General features: G+C 41.2%; 1 protein-coding gene across 2 annotated transcripts; it reads right to left on the bottom strand.

Annotated features, from left to right (window-relative positions):
- Positions 1-2,151: 2,151 nt before the first annotated feature.
- ipo7 (importin 7) lies at positions 2,152-23,755 on the bottom strand. Of its 2 annotated transcripts, none has more exons than XM_083890633.1 (25): positions 23,580-23,755; positions 21,161-21,242; positions 18,126-18,279; positions 17,840-17,998; positions 17,588-17,744; positions 17,377-17,466; positions 16,536-16,630; positions 16,336-16,420; positions 16,095-16,229; positions 14,101-14,200; positions 13,951-14,027; positions 13,734-13,850; positions 11,951-12,040; positions 11,673-11,838; positions 11,383-11,543; positions 9,348-9,476; positions 8,275-8,341; positions 8,008-8,133; positions 7,816-7,913; positions 7,611-7,706; positions 6,509-6,729; positions 5,672-5,880; positions 5,364-5,570; positions 5,149-5,265; positions 2,152-3,200 (listed from the first exon to the last, which is right to left on the bottom strand). In XM_083890633.1, the coding sequence occupies exons 1-25, from the start codon at positions 23,661-23,663 to the stop codon at positions 3,103-3,105; spliced, it is 3,120 nt and encodes a 1,039-aa protein (XP_083746759.1). In that variant the 5' UTR covers positions 23,664-23,755; the 3' UTR covers positions 2,152-3,102. The 2 variants fall into 2 exon arrangements, with proteins under 2 accessions (XP_083746759.1, XP_083746758.1); XM_083890632.1 differs by having other exon boundaries at positions 5,364-5,584; positions 5,674-5,880.
- Between the last annotated feature and the right edge of the window lie 877 nt (positions 23,756-24,632).

Here is a 24,632-nt window from a genome sequence, read left to right as displayed (position 1 = left end):
CCCAAAATACTATTTTGTGGCCTCAAAATAGTACTTCGTGGCCTCAAAATAGTATTTCATTGGCCTCAAAATAGTACTTTATTGCCTCAAAATAGTAGTAAGTGGCCTCAAGAGTACTTCGTGACCTCAAAATAGTACTTCATGACCTCAAAATAGTACTTTGTGGCCTCAAAATACTATTTCATGGCCTCTAAATACTACTTTGTGGCCACAATTAACTATTTTGTGGCCACAATTCATTTATATTGTTGACCATGTCATTTCCAGCTCCGTATGTTGAGTTTGAAACACGTTTTTGAAAGATGTCTTAAACATTTGTTTCCTCTCTTTAATGACAAGTGTTGTAATAATTTGACCACCACCTGTGACCGTGACATGATCGTGCTCCAGTGCACAAACGACTATAAAGACATGGTTTTGAAGAGTTTGGTGTGGTCTCACAGACAGATCTGACCTTTAACCTCATCGAGCACCTTTGGGATGAACTGGAACAGAGCTTATGAGCCAGTGAGGCCTTCCTGTTCAACATCAGTGTCTGACCTCATAAATACTCAGAATAATACACAATTCCCATAGAAACACTTCAAAAACTTGAGGGACATCTTCCAAGAAGCAAAAGGATGACCAACACCGTATTTGAACACATCATTATAGTACCTGTTTTGTTAGCGTTGATATCTCGGATTCACTCTTATTGAGGGAATTAACGTTTGCTTCGTCCTTATTTTAAGTCGAAAATGTTTGAATGAGGACTCGAGACGTCGAAATACATCACCACACTGGGCTCAAAGTTGAGGAAATTAAATAATTGGTATAGAGCTCACTAACATCACAACACACCAATAATATGTATTCAAATCATATTGTCAAACTTTCTTCTGCATCGAAATTTACCTTTCACAGCTTTAGCCAAAGATGACAAACTATCCTCATCCTCAAATAACACTGATCAGGTGACGTCTTTATAAATACCCATTAATAACTGGGAAAGGGTGGTCGGGGCCTTTTCCTTTTCCACAGTGCTATTAGGAAAGCAATGAATTAAAGTATTTAAAATACAAATAAAATGTACATTTTGTCTGGTTATAACGGATATTTAAAAAAAAAAAAAAAGCATGGGGAGTGTATAATGCATATGTAAAACTGAAATTACAAAAATCTATAGTAAAAAAAACATGTTTTGCAAAAAACTGTTACATCTAATAATTGCGAATTATGTGTATTTTGGTTTAGCCCCTTTCCCAAATTTGGCCTCTGAGGCTTTCAGGGGGTCTAGTCCCCCCCGCAGACCCCTCTGTATTACCCACAGCAGTGATAAACCTAATAGAGCCACTCAATCACATTATTAGCTAGGTGTTGCCTGATAAAAACCTAATTTTATCAGCTCATTTCTGTGTATACAGGGATTTCCAGTCTGTGCTCAAGGGCTCATAATCCATACCAGCATTCAGGTAAAATATACCTGAAATATTTAGCTGAAATGGTTGCTTTCAAGACTAATTTAAATACAGGAATGAGTAAATTAACATAACACAAAAAAACAACATATTTTACATGAAAACCTAAGCTCAGTTTTCATGTGTTGGGAACAGCATACACTTAAAGGTGCATTTTGTAATAAATCTAAAGCAACTGGCCATAAAATCCTCTTAATATGTCACAGAGACTCAGGAATAATGTTCATATAACAAACTGAAGTCACCAACAACAACAGTACAGACAAAAAATTAGCATTAAAAAAATATTTTGCAGACTGCAAATCATGTTGTGGCGCCACCTATCATCGTCTACCAATCATTGCAGCGTGTAGAGTCTCAGCTGCCGAGCAACCACGGGTTGCCAGTCTCGTCAGAAAACGAAACCTATAAGACCTCGGTATTTTGAATTTGAATGTAGTAACCGTTTTTGGCCACATTCTTACATATGGCACCTTTAAGCAACTGTTCACGTTACCATATGTGATCAAATCATAAGTCAAGTCACTGTTGCACAATCCAGAAGAAATCACTGGTTGATGAATGAATCAACAACAACCAGACCCTGGTGTTTCAAGACCCAGGAGAGCACCGCCCCCTGCTGGACAAAACCTATAAAAAGGCGTACAAGGAAACACACGCGGTCCTGAATTCCCTTAGCTTTTTTTAATATGTTGTTGTATATATAGATAGTTCATCCATACACCAACCAAAAGCTTGAGACTTTCACGATAAGTCCAATTGTACATTCTTCAATGATGTATCCAATTGTACTCGCAGTGCTCACAAACACGTCCTGCAGCCATAACGAACACCAAGAGCATTCTCTTTTTTTTTTTCCTGAAATTAATGTTTTTTCCGAGTCGCCCGCCGATCCTCTCTGTAAGCAGATGAGTGGCAACCAGCCGGTGCAGAGGTCGCTCGCTAAATAACAAAGTTACAGCTGTTTACATTTTTAAATAGTCCTCAATTTAAAAAATTTGCAGTCTGATACAGAAGGCTAGGAGAACCTGAACAATATGAAAGTGCTAGTCATTAATTTACAGAGATCAGGCATCACCATAGTGCTATGAAGTATCCAATATGCTACATATGAATACAGCTGTTGACACCTTACAAACGCCTCTGGTTGTTTTCAAGGCTACCTGAAAAATCAATAACCTTGGCTTGTATGGCATAAACATGGTTGCTTATGCAGAAAATAATGTAGATATCACCACTACCAGAGGTATCATCTTATTACAGCCATTTGGCCACAACAATGATAATGAAATATTTAGTCCCATTATCAATTTCTGACTGTTAATCCCCCAAATTTTTTGTTTAAGTGGGAAAAAAACAAAAAAAGAGTTGCCGTCATGGTATCCCTTCCACACTGGGCTCCAGAAGACAACGTTGTTCAGAGCTTCTTCTCTTGCATCGTGCTCAAGTTCTTGGTTTGTTTTCCCCAGCCATTGGTTGCATTTTGGTTGCTTTCCCACATCTTCTGGTGCTTATTCCCCCATTTGACAGATTGAAGAATGACTGAGAAGAACCAGTTCTGGAACCACTACTTAAGGGAACAACACAAGCTTTTTTTCACTTCACTACAATCAGTCACAGAGTAATAAAAATTAGAACAGATGACTCAATTCATTCCCGGAGCAGTGCCTCCAAAGTTGAAACTAGATGGCACCACTGGCACAGTGAACTTGTAGCCGCCGTGTTTCTCGATCATCTTGGATTCTACGAAGAGATAAAAAAACAAACACAGAAGCACTTAGAAATCTCATCAAACATGGATGGAGAGAAGCCACAAGGTGATCAGGGTATATTAACAATGTCTAAAAGTCGGCCATTTTATCAGCCTGTTCTAAATTGGCACAATGCATAACATTTAAGAGTGTATGATATCGAATAGATCTGCTTTGTGTTGTGGATATTCTCTCTGCTCCTGGTGAAGAACGAAAAAAAAAAGTCTGCCCTGCCAACAAGGTTTTATTTCCTTTGCAAAGAAACGGTGAACCCACACACACGAGTGTTCGTAGCTGAAGAAGGACCCAGAGCATGGCGTGAGCTCAACTTTTACACCCAAGGAAACACCCCTTTCAGATCTCTTTGTCTTTTGAAGGGGTCTGCCTCTCCAGGACGTGCTTTCACACCCCTTCGTCTACGGCAAGTATCGAGGGCCGACTCCCACAGAGTTAAGTCTTCAGTATACTCGCTGTATGTGTGAGCCCAGGGCGCGCCCCCAAAATGACGTCATATCCTGTGTTGCACGGGGTGCGTGAGCTCCAAAAGGGGGCACGACGCTAGGGCGCGCAGCTCAGAATTTTTCTAACTTTGTTGGCTACGGCGCGCGTCAATTCTTCATTTTCAATGGAAGGCTGGCCGAGCAGGTCCGCTTGTACACGCATTTGTACTACTCTTCTGTACGAGAGCACCGAGACAGTCACATGACCTTATATTCATGGAAGGAGATCGTTACCACGTTACAAAAAGACGATGTTTTTTTTGCCGTAGGACTTGACAAAAAGAAAGAAAGAGGGGGATCGCTTTGTGAAGGGCAAAAGACAAGTCCATAGAAAGAGTGGTGACCCAGGGGGAAAAGCCCTCCCGGTGATTCTGGTGGATTATGGGACGTTTGTCCTAATATGTGAAACACACAGAGACGGACAGTCATTTTGAGACCAACGTACGCGATATGCTGAAAGTAATTGCTGCATTTCCATAACCTTACAATAAACCTTTTATATGTACTTCAGACAAAGGCCTTGCTTTAGGGAGGCTGTCTTATTTGTAAAACGCCTGCGTTTTGAAGCAGAGGCTCATGATGCCAACAAAAGAAAATCTTTCCAGGTACGCAAAGGCCAAAGTTCCCTGACCCACATGGGAAAGGGAGGAGTAATCTGTAGAATAAGCTTTTTTATTATTATTATTCCCATCATAACTGTCCACAGGGCATGATTAAATATAAACACGTTGCTCTGCTGCTCTCATATCAGGTGACTGAGGTTTGCTGCTTATTATTATCATCACTGTTGATACAAGCGGAACAACTTGTCCATAGTGTATTGACATTTTTCTATTTAACTTGGATTACAACAGACTTGTTTTTCCCTTTAATGATTTTTCTAATCACCCTCTACTGCAGTGCAGTGACGGTAAAGGCTTTCAAGCCTATTACACCTTATATTCCAGGTAAATGTAGAGGCAAAGGGTGTTAGCAATAGCCTTAGCATTGGTTCAGAAAATTCAGTCATTTGCGCAGCAGCCATTTTGGAATGTTTCAGGAGGAAAAGCCCCAGTGTTGCTGATCACATCAAGTATAGTCCTGTTACTTAATCGATTAGTCCGTCGATTATTTTCTCGGTTAAACCATAAAATGTTAAAAAATGTTGATCAATGTTTGCCAAACCAGGAAATGATGTTCTCGAATGTCTCGTTTAGTCCACAAACCAAAATGATTCATTTTTTAACGATTTATTTGTTATATGGATCAAAGGAACAAAGAAAATATTCACACTGAAGAAGCTGAAACAATGAGAAATCTCGTTTTAATCGTGAAAAAAAAGCTTCAAACTGTTTCAGCTCTAGTTCAGTTCATGCCGATACGATCGTGAACCAACACCTCATCCTTAAAAAACTTGGGTTTTATTGGAATACTGGAGGCAGAGACTCGGCTGGTGCTCACCGTGTGCTGCCCGTCTCTGGTCTGCAAGTGTGGCAATGTCCTGAAGCTGTTTGCCCTGATCCTCGTCAAGGGTGTGCGTTAGTGCCTGGTACCACGCTGGGTCACGGTTCTGAAGATCTGCAAAAATCAAAGACATTAATGACTGATGCTCGTTTAATAGAGCCTTTAAATGATGATGATGATGATGATGATTACGAGAAGGCTCCATGTCTTACTCTGTAGTATGGCTTTGAAGATCTGATACTCGTCCACTAAGTTGTCTTCGTCATCTACAGCTGTAGTGTAGCCTTCCAGTGCCGTCTCCTCGGCGTCGTCCTCCTCCCAGTCCTCGTCGTCTCCGTCCTCTCCCGCCTGCTTCGCCAGCATCTCCAGGTACTCCTGTCCCTCCTCGTCGATGTCATCCTCGTCACTGCCGAGCTCAGCTACATTCATCCCAAGGGTGACGACAAGGAGTTTTGCACGTTAACTCTCATTGTAGACGACGACGCCGAGACGCGGGGCAAAAACATAAATTGTGCCTTACCATTGTCGTCCTCCTCCTCCCCGTTTTCGTCATCGTCCTCGTCCTCGTTCTCGTGCTCCGCTCGACAGGCGTACGCCCTCTTGAGGCCGCTGAACAGTAGGATGGCTGCTGGGATGAGTTGGCTGGCAGCTTGGTTGACAACCTGAGGTCTGTGGTCCAGATCAATGAGAGCACAAAGTCCGAGGACGCACATCTTTCTGTCATGGAGGCTGTGAGGAGGTGAGGAAAGTAGGATTAGAAGGACTTGTGGAAAAAAACTTGTCACCGCCACGGAACATAAGCGCATTAAAATTATTACTTAAGAGGTTTCCAAATATTTTCAACAGATCCTTGTTCAGGGCGATGCCGACTATTACGATGGTAAATTCCAAGTCATTCCGAGATACTTTTTGTTTTTGAGATTAAAGTCAGCTCACTGTCAAAGTGCATCAGGGCAAATGGTTCATTTCCTGAATTTCAAAAATTCATTAAAATTATTCCTTAAGAGGTTTGCAAATATTTTCAATGGATCCTTGTTCAGGGCGATGCCGACTATTATGATGGCAAATTTCAAGTCATTCCGAGATACTTTGTTTTTCAGACTAAAGTCAGCTCACTGTCAAAGTGCAACAGGGCAGTTGGTGCACGTATTAACACGTATTAGAGCTGCAGCTATCACATATTTTTGTAATAGAGTATTCTAGTGATTATTAAATAAAAAAAAACGTTTTTTAAAAAAAGAATAATTTTGCGTCCTTGAATACTCAAAAACAACTATCCCCTTGGGGACAATAAAGAAACTAACCAACTAAAAATATTGATGCAGCCCAAGATCTTAGCAAGATGAACAAATCTTACCCGAGGAAGCAGTCGACATCTTTGAGCCACTGGGTGATGAAGTGGTTTGTGATGGGCTCAGTGTTGTTGGGGAAGCGGAGATTCTCCAGAGTGTTGAGGAGAAGAGGAGGGCTGTAGTAAAGTCCAGCGATGGCCACCTGCAGACACATCGTCCTCAGCTCACTGGTCTTCACCTCCCTCGTCAAACGCTCCAACGCAGCGGCAACAAACAAGGGGACGACCTGAAAAGCAGCATGAGGAATGTTATGATTACCATTACTCTTCTTAAAAGGTCAGCTTTGTAGGGGGGGATTTGACCTTAAAATAAGCTTTGGATGTGTAGTTTAGTCAAGTGTATAGACAAGTGGCTGTAGTCTTATTTTAACTCCTGGTCTCAAGATTCACAATTTGAATAGCAAAACATCAGTTTATGAAACTGGAAGTTCACCAGAGCTGAAACAATTAATTGATTACTAAACTAATCGTCAACTATTTTGATAATCGGTTTGAAGCTTTTTTTTCATGATTAAAACAAGATTTCTGATTGTTTCAGCTGTTCAAATGTGAATATTTTCTTCGTTTCTTTGCTCCACATAACAAAGAAATCATTCAAATGAAGACATTCAAGAACATCGTCATTTCCAGGTTTGACAAACGCCGATCAATGTATTTTTTTTTTTTACATTTTATGGACCAAGCGATTAATCGAGAAAATAAACCACAGATTAATCAATTACGAAAATAACCGTTAGTTGCAGCTCTAAAGTTGACAGATGTCAACCTTTTGGATGACACCAGCTGTCAGCAGAGGAGTCCCCCATTTGTTAAAATCTGTGTTAAATCCTCGCTATCAATACACTCATGCTTATTTATATATTTATAATAGACCAGACCTCTGTACAATTTCCTGATTAATTTTCATACTGCTCTTTTTAACTTTTTGTTCTTTGTTGCCCTTGTTCTTTCGAGTTCAATGTTTGTTTAAATGTACAGCATGTGCAACGACAGAAAGACGACTTTATTAATCCCTTTGGAAGGTTCCCTCGGGGTAAATTAACAAAGAAAAAAATTCCTTGTATGTGTTCTCATACTTGGCCAAACAAGCTGATTCTGAAACACTGACCTGATCGATGCCACGGCCTTTGCACTGCAGAATGATCACCTCCAGCAGCTTTGCTGCATGGCACTCTGGATCCTCACCTGGATCACCTGTCAGGACCTGTGTCAAGTGATGGGACAAGGTCAATCTCAATGCACAACAACCACCACTCATTATATATATACACACTATATCTGAGACTGTGACAACAGCAGCTCCTCCCCTTTACCTTCTTGCACATGCTGTACATGATCTCCAGGTATTTGGTGTCAGATAGGAGGGTGTCTGTGTCGACTGTCACATAGTTGTGAAGGAGTGGCATCATATCTGAAAGGGATTTACGCATTTATTATTTTCTCAGGTGCCTTCACAGAAAAACAAAGCGTGTATAAGTGCAAAAACTATACATATTCCTCCAAACCTGTGAAGTAGTCAAATCCGTCCTGCTGGAAGACCTCGTACACTAAAGGAAGGAGCTGCCACATCTGTGGCGACACCTGTTGGCAAGTCAGGCTGTGGGCCAATGACAGGATTTCCTCATAAAACTCTGATGGGGGAACAAAAACAACCAATAAGTGACTGGGTAAATATAGCTTATTAGAAATAGGTCATCTCTGATGCAGGCAGAGAGCTGTAGGGCGACATGCAGGTGGAATGTGGAAGCACTTGAGAAACCAGTCCTGCTTACCCAGTACATGTTGCTGCAGCACAGTACCAATCACCTGCAGGCAGATGCCCTCGAGTTGCTGTGTGATCTAAAGAGCAAAAGGACAACAATGAGAAACAATGAGAATGGCAAAGGCTGTAGAGACTGTATAAAGAAGAAAAAAGGATGAACTACCGTTCAAAAGTTTGTGCTCACATAGAAATGACCTTATTTTTGAAGGAATAGCACTTTTTTCCAATGAATATACATTAAATGAATCACAATTGAATATGTGATTAATGTAATATGTACATAGGTGTATAGAGGCCCATTTCCAGTGTTCTGATGGTACATTGTGTTTGCTAATGGCGTTAGAAGGATATTGGACGATTAGATTAGTGCAATGATGTTAGCCAACTGTTTTCTGGTTCTATTTTGAATAAAAATGATTATTTCTAATCTTGTCAATGTCTTGACTATATTTTCTTTCATTTTGCAACTCTTTTGATGAATAAAAGTCCAACTTTTAATGGAAAACAAAATAATTGTATAGGTGAACCCAAACTTTCGAACGGTAGTGTATCTAAGATACGATATCAAATCATATTTCAGACTGTAAATTCACTATTCCGACACTGAAATCATGATTAAACATTAGAGTTGATGTACAGAAGCTATACAGTACAGCCATTGAATGATTTTTCTGCATTTACATGCAACATTTTACCCATTTTACCTACCACCCCCCAAAGCTGTTCAAATTTCCTCGATTTGTAAGTGAAAATATTTCCAGATATATTGTGAACCATTACGTAATCAACGGTCCCCAGTGTAAGACCACATTCTGATTCATGACTTAAAATACCAGCAGTCCACCGTTTCGGCAGACGCTGTGGCACCGTGCCCCGGCACTATTTCAAGCCCGTGCCTCGGGTTTGTTGAGTCATTTTAAACATGAAGAGAACAGAGTTACGTTCCCAGGAGTCGGTGGGTGGCTCAAATGTGCTGGCAACAATGTTACAGCAGAGGAAGTGGCACTGAGATGAGTGGTCAGCCAGGAGATAGAGTGTGTGTGTGTGTGTGTGGGCAGCGTGCCTAGCAACCATGCAGCTCACCTCTTTGTGGTCCTCCACCACACTGAGCAGTGTGTCAATGGTGTTGAGGATGCCCATGGCGGTGACAGCCTTATCGTCGCCTCCTTCCTCATCGGGCCCCGTCTGAATCACCTGGTTGAACGTCATTGCCTGGCAAAGAGTGAGGAGACGGAGTATTAGGAAATGGGATATTCATAACATTGTATTCATATGGGAAAAAAGGGGGAAAGATGCCAATACTATTTTCTCTTCAGGATCATAATATTTCTCATTGATGGCTGTAGAACTTTCGAGCAGTTATTTGGCATGTACAGTGCCCAATTTTTGTTTTGTCTTCATCTGTAACCGATCATCAGAACCTGCAGTGTATTAAGTTGTGTGCAGAATAAAACCTCTTAAAGACACTCGAGTTGTCCGCCATAGTTGGGGGCCAATTCCAATTCCTATCTCAACCCTCAAGCTCAACCCTTAATCTTAACTGGCCCTCAAAACCAGAAATGGGACATCCCTCAAATGCAGATACGTCTTCAGACTGTAGGGGGCAGAATAACGCGAAAGCTGCGTCCAGTCTGTCAACTCCAAAAAAGAAGAACGCATTTACATCACGATTACTTATAACGATCAGTTTGTCAGTCAAGTTATTAGGTTGTCAGTTAGTTATAAGATGATACTCGTACAAATACCACAACCACAGACATATTCAGCTGACAGTTACCACACACCACGACTTATTGAAAAGTAAACGATAGCAAACCATCGCTTGACCGCACCTATTGACCGCGGCTATTGACAAAAGATCGTGAAATAAAAATAAATGTTACGCAACAATGACGTCACTAATCCATAATATGGGCCTAAACTAAGATAATACAATGGTTTTCATCATTTTTATATCTCTATTAACAAAGAAAATACTTCATTTGTAGCGTACTCGTTACTCGCTGCTTTAGGCGCCATCTTTGTTCTGTCAAAACATGCAATGCATTCTGGGTAGCCCTTGCTCCCAAGGGTGGTCTCGGAAAATCTCAATATTGAGGGCGATACAGCCCTTAAACTTGGCCCTAAACTTAATTTTTCTTAGAATCTAGACCGCACTTGCACTAGAGGGAGAGCAAATTTTTGAGAAATTGGAATTGACCCTTGACCCTGATCGCCCTTTCCCAAAAGGTAGTTTATTAAGTTGTAAGAAGCAACTGGTAAAAATATGAAACAGCTTTTTTGTAGCACTTTCTGTGTTTTTTATTATCATCTGGGGAAACTAAATGTAGCAGTCAAAGAAAGCTGTCGTACATCTTCTCACTCAATTTACTAATAAAATGTCAAGACTAAAACTTTATGTGCTTTGATTTCAGGAAAAAATATGACTCATGGGTTACCGTCAAAGAAGTGTTTTAAGTGCTTTATTATGGTTTAAGGAGAAAATGGTTATGGATCATCAAATCGGCACCCGAGTATTGTGATAAGATTTGAATTAGCTCCTCTGATTGTAAATGTGTCATTAAACTGGAAAAGCACTCAAAAGGAGCACAAATGGTTGTTCTTTTTAATGACCACATCCACAACACATTATTCTAGCTCCTGGAAGCTGCATTGAGCAAATTAATCTTAGAGAAATGTGATGGTGGTGTCCCGAGGCTTTCACCAACCCACACACCATCAAATCACTGTCACTGCACGAATCCAGATTGATGTTTTTTTTCCAGTCTGAAATGAATTCAGTGAGGTGTTGGTGAACAGAGCAGCCTGATCTCATCATGACAGACAAGTCACCTCAAGAATCTACATGTTTTGCACATTTCTGTTGAATACAGTTGTAAAAAAAAGTGGTTATCCCAGTTAGCACAGACTCCACTTTCTCTATTTTCTATAAAAATGCGACTCAAATTATGTCTTTTTGAGAAAATATTTTTGTCGACTGCTGCGAGTGAGAATCTCTGAAGATCTGCAGTATCACGAACACTCTAATCAGCCCATCTGGCAGCAAAATTAAAATCAAATGGCACCGGATGAGCGTTTCCAGTAAAGTGCTCGGTGAGTGCGTGATGATTGTACTCACCAAGTGCTGTGTCATTTCCACTGCGATCGGAGTGACCTCCTCGCTGTATTCGCAGATCATCTTCTGTATGACATTGGTGAGATCATCGTTCTCCGTCTCCCTGACGATGTGCAGGAGGGCCTGCATCACTGGCCGGATGAAGGGGGTGATGTATTCTTTGGCTAAAGCGGAAACCATTACATTGGTTTAGTTTGACATTTCAGAGAAGGCGGAGAAGAAGAAGAAGAAGAAAAAAAAAAAAAGGAAAGCCATTGTCTGCAACTGTGAGCCGTGGGACTGCACACGCTCACCTTTCTCCTGGTTGCTAATGAGAACCTGCAGCGCGATAGCAGCCTCCACCTTAACTGGCATCTCGTTGTCATTAATTAGACAGAGGCGAGTCAGTTCCAGAGCAGTCTGCAGGTTCTGGTCACTTTTGAACTTCACCTCGCAGAAGTAATGGAGGACCCAGCAGGCCTGTGAGAACAGACGCGGTAAGACGACATGGACAAGGACGAAAACTCGATATAAGAGCCAATATTTAAGGATTGTAGCCAGTTTAATCAGTGCAATTATCTGATTTACTTACTCTGGCTCTCATGTAGCCCAGTTCGTTGCGGAACAGGGGGAAGACATGGTTTTGTAGCATGAACTCCATCTGGTCCTTGTATATTTTTTTCTGTTGAGAAAAAGGAGAAAGCATTTAGTTTTTAAATCAGCAGTGTCAAATGGACCGAGGGAGTGTTTGTGTGTATACACCAGCAGTGCAGGGCCGGGTGGGGGCAAGGAGCATTTATTCCAATCAAACTGCTGAACAACCAGATTTTTTTGCAGCACAATTAGCTACAATTTCAAGCTGCCTCCCTCAGTCTGCCGTGGTGTAATGCAAATCACTTCCTGTGTGCAGCATGGGAATGTTGCCAGGCGACATGAGAGGCAAACACTGTTGTGCTGAGAAACAGAGAGAGTCGTGTGATGCTGATAGGCTTTAATCTGCATCACTGGGGAAAAATCAACTTTTTTTTCTCCACATTTAAAATTTATAGAGCCGCAACAAACGATTATTTTCGGAATCAATGAATCGTTTGATCCATAAATGTCATAAAAATGTTGATCAGTGTTTGTCAAACTTGGAAATGACAATGTTCTCGAACGTCTCGTTTTGTCCACAAACCAAAATTATTCAGTTTTAATGATTTCTTTGTTTTTTGGAGCAAAGAAAATATTCACATTTAAGAAGCTGAAACAATCAGAAATCATGGTTTAATAAGGAAAAAAGCTTCAAACTTATCGATTATCAAAATATAATTAAATTCAACAATGGCTTGTTTCACACTTCCTTGTAAAAGGCCGTTCAGACTGAATGAGTTAATCGTTACCGACGGATCAATGTTTTACTTCAATGTCTGACATCATTTTTAATAAACAGCACATTAACTCCTACTTCTCACCATCTATAATGGACCATATCTGAATGACTTTCTGCACGATAATCTCTTAATCCGGTTAAAACCCATCGTTAATGCCTTGCCTAACTGGACGCTCATGAAAAACACAGCGTGGTGCCATGAAATCCTCTTTGCTGCTTTGCAAATGTTTCACGGCTGCTTTGCTTCGCACAAATTGAATCATGTCGACAAAAATACACTATACTCACACAAAATTAGGGAGGTTTGGCTTTTGGATTAAAATTCAGAATGCACCTAACATGCACTATGACCTTTACAAGTGAACTTAAGTTAAGCTTCTCTAAAAGTTTGAATGTGCAACTGTTCAATGTTTCAGTACTTCAGTACTTGAACAAGGTGATTAACAACAACAACTGTCTGATGTAGTGGTTCAATTGTTATTGACTGACTTAAAGAAATAACCATTGCATCCTTCTACTTAAATGCGCCATATGTAAGAATGTGGCCAAAAACAGTTACTACATTAAAATTCAAAATACCGAGGTCTTTTAGGTTTCGTTTTATGACGTAACTGGCAACCCGTGGTTGCTCTGCAGCTGAGACTCTACCGACTGCAATGATTGGTAGACGGTGGTAGGTGGCGCCACATGCCAAAACATGATTTCAAAACTGAATCATGATTTGCAGTCTGCAAAATATTTGTTTTAATGCAAATATTTTGTCTGTACTGTTGTTGTTGGTGAGTTCAGTTTGTTATATGAACATTATTCCTGAGTCTCTGTGACATTAGGAGGATTTTATGGCCAGTTGCGCTAGATTTATTACATAATGCACCTTTAAATGCCCTGCTTTCATGGTAGAATACAACTGTAGCCTGCACTTTTCATAGGGATATTCTTGTCCAATACCCCTAACTAGCGCATATGTGGAAAGGTGTAGGAAGAAGACTGGAGAGGTGGTCACCTTCAACAGGATTTCAGCCAAGGAGCCGATCATGTGGAGGGCTCCATCTTTTTTTCTGGGGTCAGAGGCGGGATCGGTGAGGATCTGGTAACAGAAGCCCATCGTCTTCTGCAGCACCTGAACAGCAGAGCAAAACGTAGCATTAATCTTTAGGGCTCAGCGAGTATGATTAGAGGAGACTGATAAAGATGCATATCGTAAAAATCTCGCCGCTCACCTCTTTCCTCTTATTGCAGGCGGTGAAGAGCAGCGTCTGGGCTGCTGTTGTTGGGGAGATGAAGTCTTCGAACACATCTGTGGAGGACAGCAGTCGTTAAATTAGCATAGTTAGTCATCACTGATTCATTGTCATTCTTTGTCTGCTTACCAAATTTCATACGGATGTACTCGTATGGATCTTCCTGCCACAATTCCTCGTCGCTATCTGTGTAGCACATGAGGGGGAAAACCACATCCTGAATGATGCCCTGAAAAGGAGAATTACAAAAACAAAGAATCACAAAGTGGTCCTAAATGAAGTAGAAGTGCAAGTTTCTTCACACTTTCCAATACATAGAGATATTGAGCCACTACTGTGGCTACTTCTAACAATATTCAAGCTAACTGAGCCGAGTATACAAACACTGCTTTTATTAAAGACTTCTCAGCACATTGGAGGTGTTGAACATATAAGATGCATCGGCAGAAGATGCAGTGACGGCACATAATTGACGTGACCCTCCCCCCCCTCGGTCAGATGTGTGGGATGAAGTGTGGCTGCGCCGTGAGACACACATCACTCTTTAATAACAAATTTAAGGGAACAGCATCTTTAAATTGCCACGTGGAACCAGCTACGCGAGTTAATATGTTTAGGATTAGTGAAATCAAGGCGATCGGTTTGCTCCGCGGCAGATAGCATAGCTAATTCATGAGCCTGCGGTGTCGCTCTCCTTCTCCCACTTCCTGTGTGTTTTATAAACAGAGTGTTGCTGTTTCCTTGTATATTCTGAACCATTATAGCAGCAACATTTGATCAACGAGAACTGGATTTCACACATTTAAATAATATATTACACTATTTAAGTGATTTTTCCAGTTGCTCTGTACTTGTTTACATTAATATTTAAGTTCACAGCCATAAATCACATCTCAAAACCTTGTGTAGAACTTTCTAGCAGTTATTGATCGGGTGCAGCGAGAGATCAAAGCGCGATTGTCATCAAAGCTTTGTTGACCAAAGCACTTCTTGTATATCGCTAACCTTTTATCCGTTTGCTTTCATCTGTAACTGATCATCAGAACCCGTATGCTTTGTCGGTAGCGATGGCCAGATGAAGCTTTTTGAAGCCCTGAAGCCTTACAGCCAAATTCGAAAAAGGGTTAATTTCTTGAAGCTTCGTGTGCACACGAAACCACCTACTGGCCAAGTGTATAACTACAGGAAGCTGTATCTGAACCACATAATGTGTGATGCATTGAAATTTTGCGTCTGTAGGGACATGACTATGAATTACAAAAAAATCTATGACCAAATAATTTCTGAATAAATTTGCACATATGTGTATAATAATTGTTTTGAATGTATCCTGTGTGTGTAAATGTTCCCAAAATGGTAATATCCTAACAGGGCTGCCAACTTTTGAGAAAAACTTGGAGTGAGACATCATGGCACGAGGGGCTAATGTATGGCTGGCCCAGTCGAGATTAACATCACACACCCAATGTATTTATTTATAGTAATAGTTTATGCATCCCAATCTTATTGATGCTTTACACAATAAGGTAAAAAACATTGATCCCTGTGGGATTTGATCTTACAACCTTTTTAGTATAAGTCCACCTACTTAACCACTGACCTCAACCAGAGACAGTTCTGTCAGATATATTCAGAACCGATTTCAACCGCGAAGTACTTCAGCGTGAGAAATCTGAGGTGTGGCGTCAGAAGTCTCACTCTCAACTGACCACAACTCTCTTCAAAATGTGGGTTTTTGAAAGCAGCCTGAGGGGTCTATACAGCTGGAAAACCTCTCAGCAAAATCCGAACCACTTCCCGAAGCAGTCGCGTGGTACAGCCGGGCAGCGAGGCTTCGGACGTCATCATTTTTGGCTCCTCCCCTAAATGAAGCAAGCCTCAATACGCGCTTCGCGGGAAACCCCCCCTTTATTACTCGACACGACTGCGACCCATCACCATTTGTCAGTTTACAACCTATTAAGTAATGCGTAGAATAAAGCCTCTTAAAGACACTCGAGTTATCCGCCGTACTTGCTCTGATCGCCCTTCCCAGAGGTTTGTTTATTGAGTTGTAAGAAGCAGCCAGTAAAAATCTGGACACCTTGTTATATACAAGATAACGTACAGTAAAACCTGTTTACCTGGATGTGTGGCTTGAGGTTTTTCCACGTCATAGCGTGTGCTATGCCCTGGTTGATGTAGTTGAGCGTCTGTTGGAGTACTCTGGGAGCAACATATTGCTTTTCCTTGTACTGGTATAACACTTTCAGCAACACCTTGGGGACAAAATGTAGAGAGAAATTTAGTTCCTCATACATTACAGAGACGCACAGCTCAGACAGAGTGAGTGAGTGAGTGGAGGATCGGTCTCCAGTTCTTTACCTGCTGTGCTGGAACTGCATATTCCTTTAGGAAAAGATCGGCAAACTCTGCATACTCTTTGGTTGTGTTGCCTGGGCTTCCATACCTGCAAGAAGAATACAAAAAAAGTTAATTGTTAATGTTGTTGATGCTTTTTTGGGGGGTGGGGTTTTTTTTTTTTTTTAAACAAAGAGAGAACCATGACATAGATTTTATTTTACCTCTCAAACAAACGAGCCAAGATGTGAAGAGCCCACTTCTTACATTTCCACCACGGCAGCTCGGGCCGCTCGTCTTCGTCTATCTGCATCGTCTCCTGTTCACATCAAGGACAACATCGACACAGTCAGCCCGTGGAGAACTGGTATGGAGCATGTGCAGTGTGTAATCAAAGCACTTTTTGTTATACGTTAACCTCCATTTTACTCTCCTGATCATCAGAACCGGTACGCTTAGTCAGTTTACAACAGAGTAAAGGCCACATTATACTTCTCCGACTGCGTAATGCGTTATCCGACTGAATCACCATGGAGACCCCTCGAGCCTTAATACTTCTGCGTCGTGGTGACAGACACGCGCTGCAATTTCTCGCCCGATCAGTAGGGGTCGCTGCGCAAGGTTGTTTTTGGCTACAGTGAGCAATGGCGTCTGAGAGAGAAAGACTGTTGTTGAGACGGTGGCCGTTTCTCACTTTACTGTGTCACGGAACGCAGTTTTAAGATAATTTGAGGCGAGAAATTGCCCATTAAGAGTCTAAACATGTGCCGAGTGTGTTAAGATATAACGTATTTATAGTTTGGCAGCGACGTTGTCGGTGGTGAACAGCTCCGCCTCTGTGGACGCTAGGTGCACACTGTGAGGACCAATCGCAGCTCTTGACGTCTCCGTTTTGTCCCTTGACGAGGCGACGGACACTTAGTATTTCGTGCAGTCGGAGACGACGCAGAGGACTCTGCGTAACCAACGCAGAGCACTTTACGCAGGAGTATAAACTGGGCTTAAGTAGTGTGTGAAATAAAGCTTCATAAAAGACATTAGTGTGGTGGGAATGCATCTTCTTACCGGAGGAACATCTCTGTCAACTACTGTCTTCAGGATGCCCATCCACTCTGTCAGGTTCTGTCTGTTGATGAGTTCCAGGGGAAGATTGTACTACAAAGACAAGCAAGAGTCCATTATCATTAAAAACACATCTCACATCTTACCATTAAAAAAAACCCTGATGATTTGATGATAGCTAGAGTCTCAAAGGTTTTATGTGCTGTGGCATTACCTGGAAGAGGGCATAGAGGATTTTGAAGATCTGCTTCTGTATGAGCACAGAGTCACTGGAGTGGTCAGGGAGCAGCTGGATGAAACGTCCTTTAAGCATGGGCATAAAGAGGTCCATGGCAGCCACCAGGGGTTGACGCTCTTCCGGTTTCTTGTATCTGTGTCACACATCGGCCAAACGGACAATATTAATCCCGTGTTTTGGGTTTTTTTGTTAATGCAATCTTGATTTCAGACCCGAGAGACGACGTACTCGTAGTTTTTGACGAGCTGGTAAAGGCAGAGCAGGATGCCCAACCATCCGGCACTGTTGTCAGACTGCAGGTAGAAGCCAATCTTGTCTACAATGGCCGTCCACTTGCCGGGATAGTCGTGTTTGATCATGTGGTGGATACATGTCGTCAACTGGACCCTGAGAGGTTCAAACGCACAGTTTAAGACGGCTGATTTAGACAGGGACCGAAGTGGAGAGGAAGGAGACGAGGAAGGAAAGGGAAGGGACAAAATGCACCGGACGGACTCTGAGCCAATGTGGTTACCTGATGCGCTCAGGGGAGTGGATGATGGCCTCCACTATGTTGTCTCGAATGAACAGCCTGTCCTCATCTGGGATGTAATTGACAGGTGTCTCGGTGCCCGAAACGTCTCCATCGCTCCAGTGCTGGGTTATCATGTTCTTAAGGTAAATCACACCTGAAAAATAAGAGCACAACCTCTTTATTTTACTTTTTAAGCAAAGAGAGACCAAACTTGAAATAGAGCAAACTTCCTATTACTAGCTTTCTATTTCTATATAAGAAATAAATTGAATCTGAAGTTGATTCTGATTCATCAGAAAACTACTTCACATCTACATTTCAAATGAAGTAAACGACCATATACGGTGTTAAAACACCCTGATCTTAATTTGCACCATCATCATGATGAGGGCACAGCACAGTCGTGTGAATTCAGAACTGCTTGAAGCAACAGAACACATTTATACATCTGCATTTCAGTTGTTTTGAATGTGGCACCAATGTGTCAACTGGTTTCGCATGTACAACGTGGGCTTACGGGGGAAAAGAGGCAATAGAGGAAGCAGAAGAGTGAAGGCTGGGACGTAAACGTTCACACCACTGGTGAATCAAGTGAAATCTAGCCAGTCAGTGCTGAGCATAAACCACCTCTCTCCCCGTCTTTGACCAAAGTATAACATCAGCTCAACACTCTAAATCCACTTCTTATTAGATATGTTCATGGAGAAAAGGAAGAAAATCTTGTTATAAACGTCTACCTGAATTAAATCAATGCATGACGACTATACTAGTGAACAACGGCAAAAAAAGAGACGTAACATGAGCCTATAAATACAGAAAAATACCATGTGGGAGGGAAACGGTGGTGGTTTACTTGGCATTAGGGCTGCAACGTGTCGTGTTATTGTTGTTGGAAATCACACGCCGGCCGCTTCATGCTCATCTGTAACTGCAGTGTAAACAAACACACACTCGCGATATCCAGAACTAGCTACAGGAAGTGCTGGGGGGCAGTATTGCTCGCCGTTTACACTCCGCAAGGAAGCGGAGAAGGAGAACGCACGATTATGGCGGACAAGGCGAAGATTCTCGAAAAACTTCGACCCAAAGTTTTGGAACATTTCACTGAAAATAAACCAGCGAAACACATTAAATGCAATCTCTGTGAAGCGCAGCTCTCATTTCACGGTAGCGCTACGGCGATGCACGAGCACCTTAAACGCCGATACCCCGGAGCCGCTGTATCATCACGTACCGCAAAGAAGCGAGTTCACAAATAACGTTGATACCTCGTAGATATTTTTAAATCATGTGCTCATTTATTAATTAACCATCAGACTATGATGCAAGTACATAATACGTTTGTGTCGTACGTCTATCAGTCTGAAAATCGTGGAAGAAGCTAGCTTAGCGAAAACTGGTTCACTTGCGTTGAGTAATCTGTGAATAACAGGCGAAGCTGCTTTGATATACTTAATTTTAACCCCTGTCGATACAAGCGTTTATAATGAATTGTAATTAAACCTCTTTCACTCATCAACTGTGTGACTTGGAGCATATTCATTTGATATATAAGCTGTAAGTAATCTGTAATAATTATTTTCAGATATTTAAGTATAAATGTCGTGTTATTAGAGCACAGACGAGTGTGATAGTCGACTAATCGAGTGCCAACAACAATCTACCATAGATCTGAAGCAAGTACGTGAATGCATTCACTGGCAATATAAAAGGCAAAAAAGTAATATATCAGAAAATGGACACAAACCGTAGTATTTCCAATAAAATGTATACAAAGTCCTGCCATCTGGAAATTGATTGACATATGAAGTTGTCTTTACTGGTGATATTTTTCAGACAGCTTTTGTGCAGTCTCGAGGAACCGTTCCTCCTCTGTTCTGCTATTACATGTAATTTTCCCTACAGCTGGTAAAGTCATTTTTTGCACAGTGCTAGAACAGCTTCATTTCCTAGTACAGCTACTAGGACACCGTGTAAATTTGTGCAACAACTTTGGTCAAGGTTTCGACTCTTACCATTGATTTCCCCTCCATTAACTCCTTCCTCACAGAGGCACAGATGATCGGAGCAAAAACAAGCTATATTTAACCAACTCCACGTGTCCACTGCACTTCAGCAAAAACACTTTAGCCACACAAAGAGTGAATCGTGAATCATCTTTTTTCTTTCTTTCTTTAAAAAACATTATGTAAGCATGTAACCGCTTTGTTTAGGATCATGAATATCTAGTCTATTTCTCATCTGATGTAGTTTGTCAAAATTGGAGTCACATGGAGGATGATGTGGTAAATCACACCGTCCAGGACGGTTTCTCTGAACTTACGCATGTATCCAGTTTGACACAAGAGGAAATCACACTGTCGTAACGCGGTTTTAAAAATAACACCAACACATCGCACACAAAACTACAATAAAACAGAAGAACTTATACCTTGTGTGCATGTTTTCTTTTCTGTACCATTCATGCCAAGGGTAAATGTGACTGTTTACTTGTGTATGCATGCACCAAGAGTTTTGGGAGAATAGTTTTTCCTTAAAGTTGCATTCATCAGATCACGCAACTGCACATTTGCCTCGCAAAATGCACCTTTTAATACCTGCCTCAAACAATTCTGGACAAAATCAGTCCAGACCATGTTGCTGATCCCACTCCTGATTATGCCAACAAAGCAGGGACTGGTTTGTCAAGTGATTCTTGCCAGAATTTTAATTTTAATTTAATTTTGTGCATAATTGTTTTAAAATTAAAAACTGTTTGTTTTTCTAAAAATAGACCTTTTTATGCATTGCAGAAGTTTGCCATGTAAATAAAGTACATCCTTTCTGGTAAAGCGGGGCCACCATAGTTCCCTGAGATACTTGGCAAAGGGAGGGGTGAGTCGTGGGGTCCCTCCATTTATTAGGTCTGCATTTTCACCATTAGATGTCACCAAGATGTACACTCTGGACTTTTGACATTAAAAACATAGTGTTGGATCTGCTTTAACTTCACCACATTTAAATAAATGAATTTAACATGTCGAGTTTAGACTCACCTGCTTGTCTGATAGGCAAATCCAGCTGATCAGACATGGTGACACGCAGCAGTGTGGAAACAAAGTTTGCGATGGCGTGACACTGTAAAAAAAAAATTAAAAACAGATTAATGTAATTCAGTTATAAACAGTGGAACATGTAGACTCCCTTGTCTCGTACTGAATGAAGACGAACGTGGCTCTATGTTTTTTGGCAAGGCATTACCAAGCTCGGAAGGTTGTGTTATTGACATTGCAAGTTGAGTACACGTTATGTCTGGCATTCTGTTATGCAAACACCATTGTCAGGCAGCTGGAAAAAACACACACACCTTTTTACCTTTAAAAAAATAAAAACATATATGTACACTGCAATTGTACACCATGTTTTGCACAAAAAAAGCTGTACAAACTATGAATACAAGACCAACTAATTGGAGACACTTGTACCTGTGGGACATACTATTACATACACCATTTAATACGCTGCAGATTACAACTGATGTGCAAAGCTCCACAATTAGTTTACTGTATTTGTGCATTTAATGATCCATTGTATAATATTTATCTGGACAATAATACACCACAAAAAGAACGTCAAGTCCGAGTGCGAGATGGGTGGAAACGTTCATTTTGGAGTCTATATTTTTTATTCTGGAACTCCACTTGAGTAGCTTTATACGATAAACAGCTGAAAAAAGTCTCATACGTCCAGTTATCCAGCCTTTGTGACAGCAACAGGCAATTCAGATTCATCAGTTCTGGGCAACAAAGGGGGTCAACACAGAGAGCAACGTTTTGAAATATGAAAGTTTAATGCAGTCTGTGCGTCTATTTTTAATCAAACTTTAGCGCACTTCTTTCCCATGTCACATTTTCTTTTGTTCAATTTATTGGTGGGCTAAATTATGTCTCAGTGGTATGATGCATGTTCTGGCCAACACACAAAGCAGGGTTAATTTGTTATAACCTCGCATGACAAGCTGAACTGCACTGAACCACTTGGTGGAAACAAGACAACAACAAACACTACAAATCGTAGCATCACATGGATGAATGCTAATATGTCATAATCACTAAGACAGCTGTGGGAAGACTCTTTAAGCCCCAACAGGGCCTTAATCTTGATATTAAGAGGTAATTATATGAAATATGAGTCAGGCTGCAGCAACTTATTAGTAACTGAATTAAATATTGACCTACTATTTGCATAATGCATAAATTATTATGAGTATTAAACTGATTTATGCTTCTTAAATGTGAACAAGTTACATTTAATTGCTCTTCTACAATGACACAAATACATATATTTGGATTGTAAACAAAATAACGGTCAGCATTTTTATTCAAATATACTTTTCCAACATTTTAAGTAACTGATCAGATTATAAGAAATTAAAAACACAACTGAAATAATAATATAGTTTGCAGAAGTCCCAGCTGAGAGGACAAAGACAGAAAAGCTGATGAAAGTGCATCAAGTCCAGTGCCAAGCCCCATTAAAAATGACACACGTGCGGCTTAAAGAGTGCTGTTATTCTGCACAATTCATTCTCAGGACTTCAGAAAGTGGCTGAAATGATCCGTAACGCTAACCAGTCAATTGTGTTTATGACTCATTCGAGTAAAACAACGTATGAGCGGCGAATAAAGCGAGACAACGCAACTCTTCATCAACTACACACTACGTTAAGCTAACATGGCTCACATGGAAGTCTGCTAACGTAGAACTCCATTTTGATATTTTTCCATCAGGAGCCGCCGTCACCGACGCGATATAAAGTGATGTCACGGTAGACAACAGTCACACGGAGGCACTTGATATGAAATTATTACGATTCAATAAAAGAAAATCATAACTCCGGGGCTTGTCACGGTGACACGTGAGCAGCAACTGTGTAGCTACAGCAGCCATCCAACAAGTAGCCCCGTTAGCTGGCTATTTTAGCCTCACATCGGTAACCCCCTGTTAACACATTAAAAGTGGCGCATTTTCTGCATTCAGTCCGCTTTAATTGTTCACATAGTCGCCATAGTGTCAATTCTAGTGCCGTGACAGCGCAAATGTGAACCGAAAACCGAAGCGAAACTGCCTGTGACGCGCTTACAGTTACCTCCTTTGGCACGTCAAGAACAGCTAGCTTGTTTAGCATTAGCCACACAGCTGGCTCAAGCTAACGATGACATCGATGTGTATATATTTTTTAATAGTACGGGATTATCGTTGTCTTTCACGGTAGTGTAATGGGCGAGAATATAAGAAACGGTATCGTTGTGTGAAAATAAGTGGTGTAATCCAGCTAAGGCCCCGCTAATGTCACAGCAGCGGAGCCAAAGTGTGCGTGATCGCACCATCTTGATGTTGTGGACGGCCCAGGCCGAGCCGAGCCGAGCCCGCCGCGCCACAACAGCCATCAACCATTATCGGGGCGAAACTTACCTCGTTCAGCGTTCTCTCGGCGGCCTCCCGAAGATTGGGGTCCATCGTGCCCCGAAGGGCCTCGACCAAAGACTCTGGATCCATCGCGAAGGCTCCGTTTACGGCTCGGATTTTTAATATTTCAGAGGACTCTCAGTTCCCAGTCACTGCGCACATGGACGCACGGCTCTCCGGTTACCCGGCGCGAAAGGAAGAAGTGACTGAAGTACCCGGATAGTTCAGCGCCAGATTTGTGCAACACGAACATCCGGTTATAGAAAATGGACCATGGTAGTTGTAGTTTTATATAAACCGAGTCAATGTTGTGTCCTTCTCATAAGTTTAAAACCCCCCGAACATAAATGTGTACATTTAAAAAAAAAGAGAGAAAGACTAGAATATTTGCACGTCTGTGTATTCATTTACGTCCAGTAATGACTAATGACTTTGCCTTTTATCTGTGCACGAGCTGCGGTAGTGCAACATTATGGACGCCCTCTCCATTCATATTTTTAGTAATTATTATTTTATTAGACCAATGAGTATCTATCTATACTAAGTTTACAAAAATGAGTGATTAGTTCATTAAAAAAGTCTTTGAAATGCTTGAGGAAATGATAATAACAACAACAACAGTGGGGGTTGATGTAGGTGAAATGGCAAATAATGGTAAGATAACCAGATAATCATCAGACTCTTTTGTAGATAAGGAAGCATGTAAGGGAGTGCAGTGTTGGATATTTGATGGTAAAATGTGAGAAGGTCATGCTTCACTGGATGTTCCTGTTCAGGAGATGAGAACTCTTCTTTTAGGTGTGCTTGGCATACTGTTCAGTTGGCTAAGATTGCAGGTGTAAGGCGATTTGCCATTTGGCAGGATGAAGTGCCGCAGCATCATCAGTGAGAAACTAGATCAGGGATGAAGTGGAATAAAGCTATACATCACACAACCATCACTTTAAAATGACAATGGGAGAAGGTAAATTTAGTTTTCACTGTGAAGCCCATTTCCGCCAGTGTAAAAAAAAAAAATATATATATATATATATATATATATATATATATCCCACTATC

The sequence above is a fragment of the Microchirus variegatus genome, assembly GCF_963457635.1.
Source record: "Microchirus variegatus genome assembly, chromosome: 6".
Lineage (NCBI taxonomy): Eukaryota > Metazoa > Chordata > Actinopteri > Pleuronectiformes > Soleidae > Microchirus > Microchirus variegatus.
This window is presented reverse-complemented; position numbering and strand designations above follow the sequence as displayed.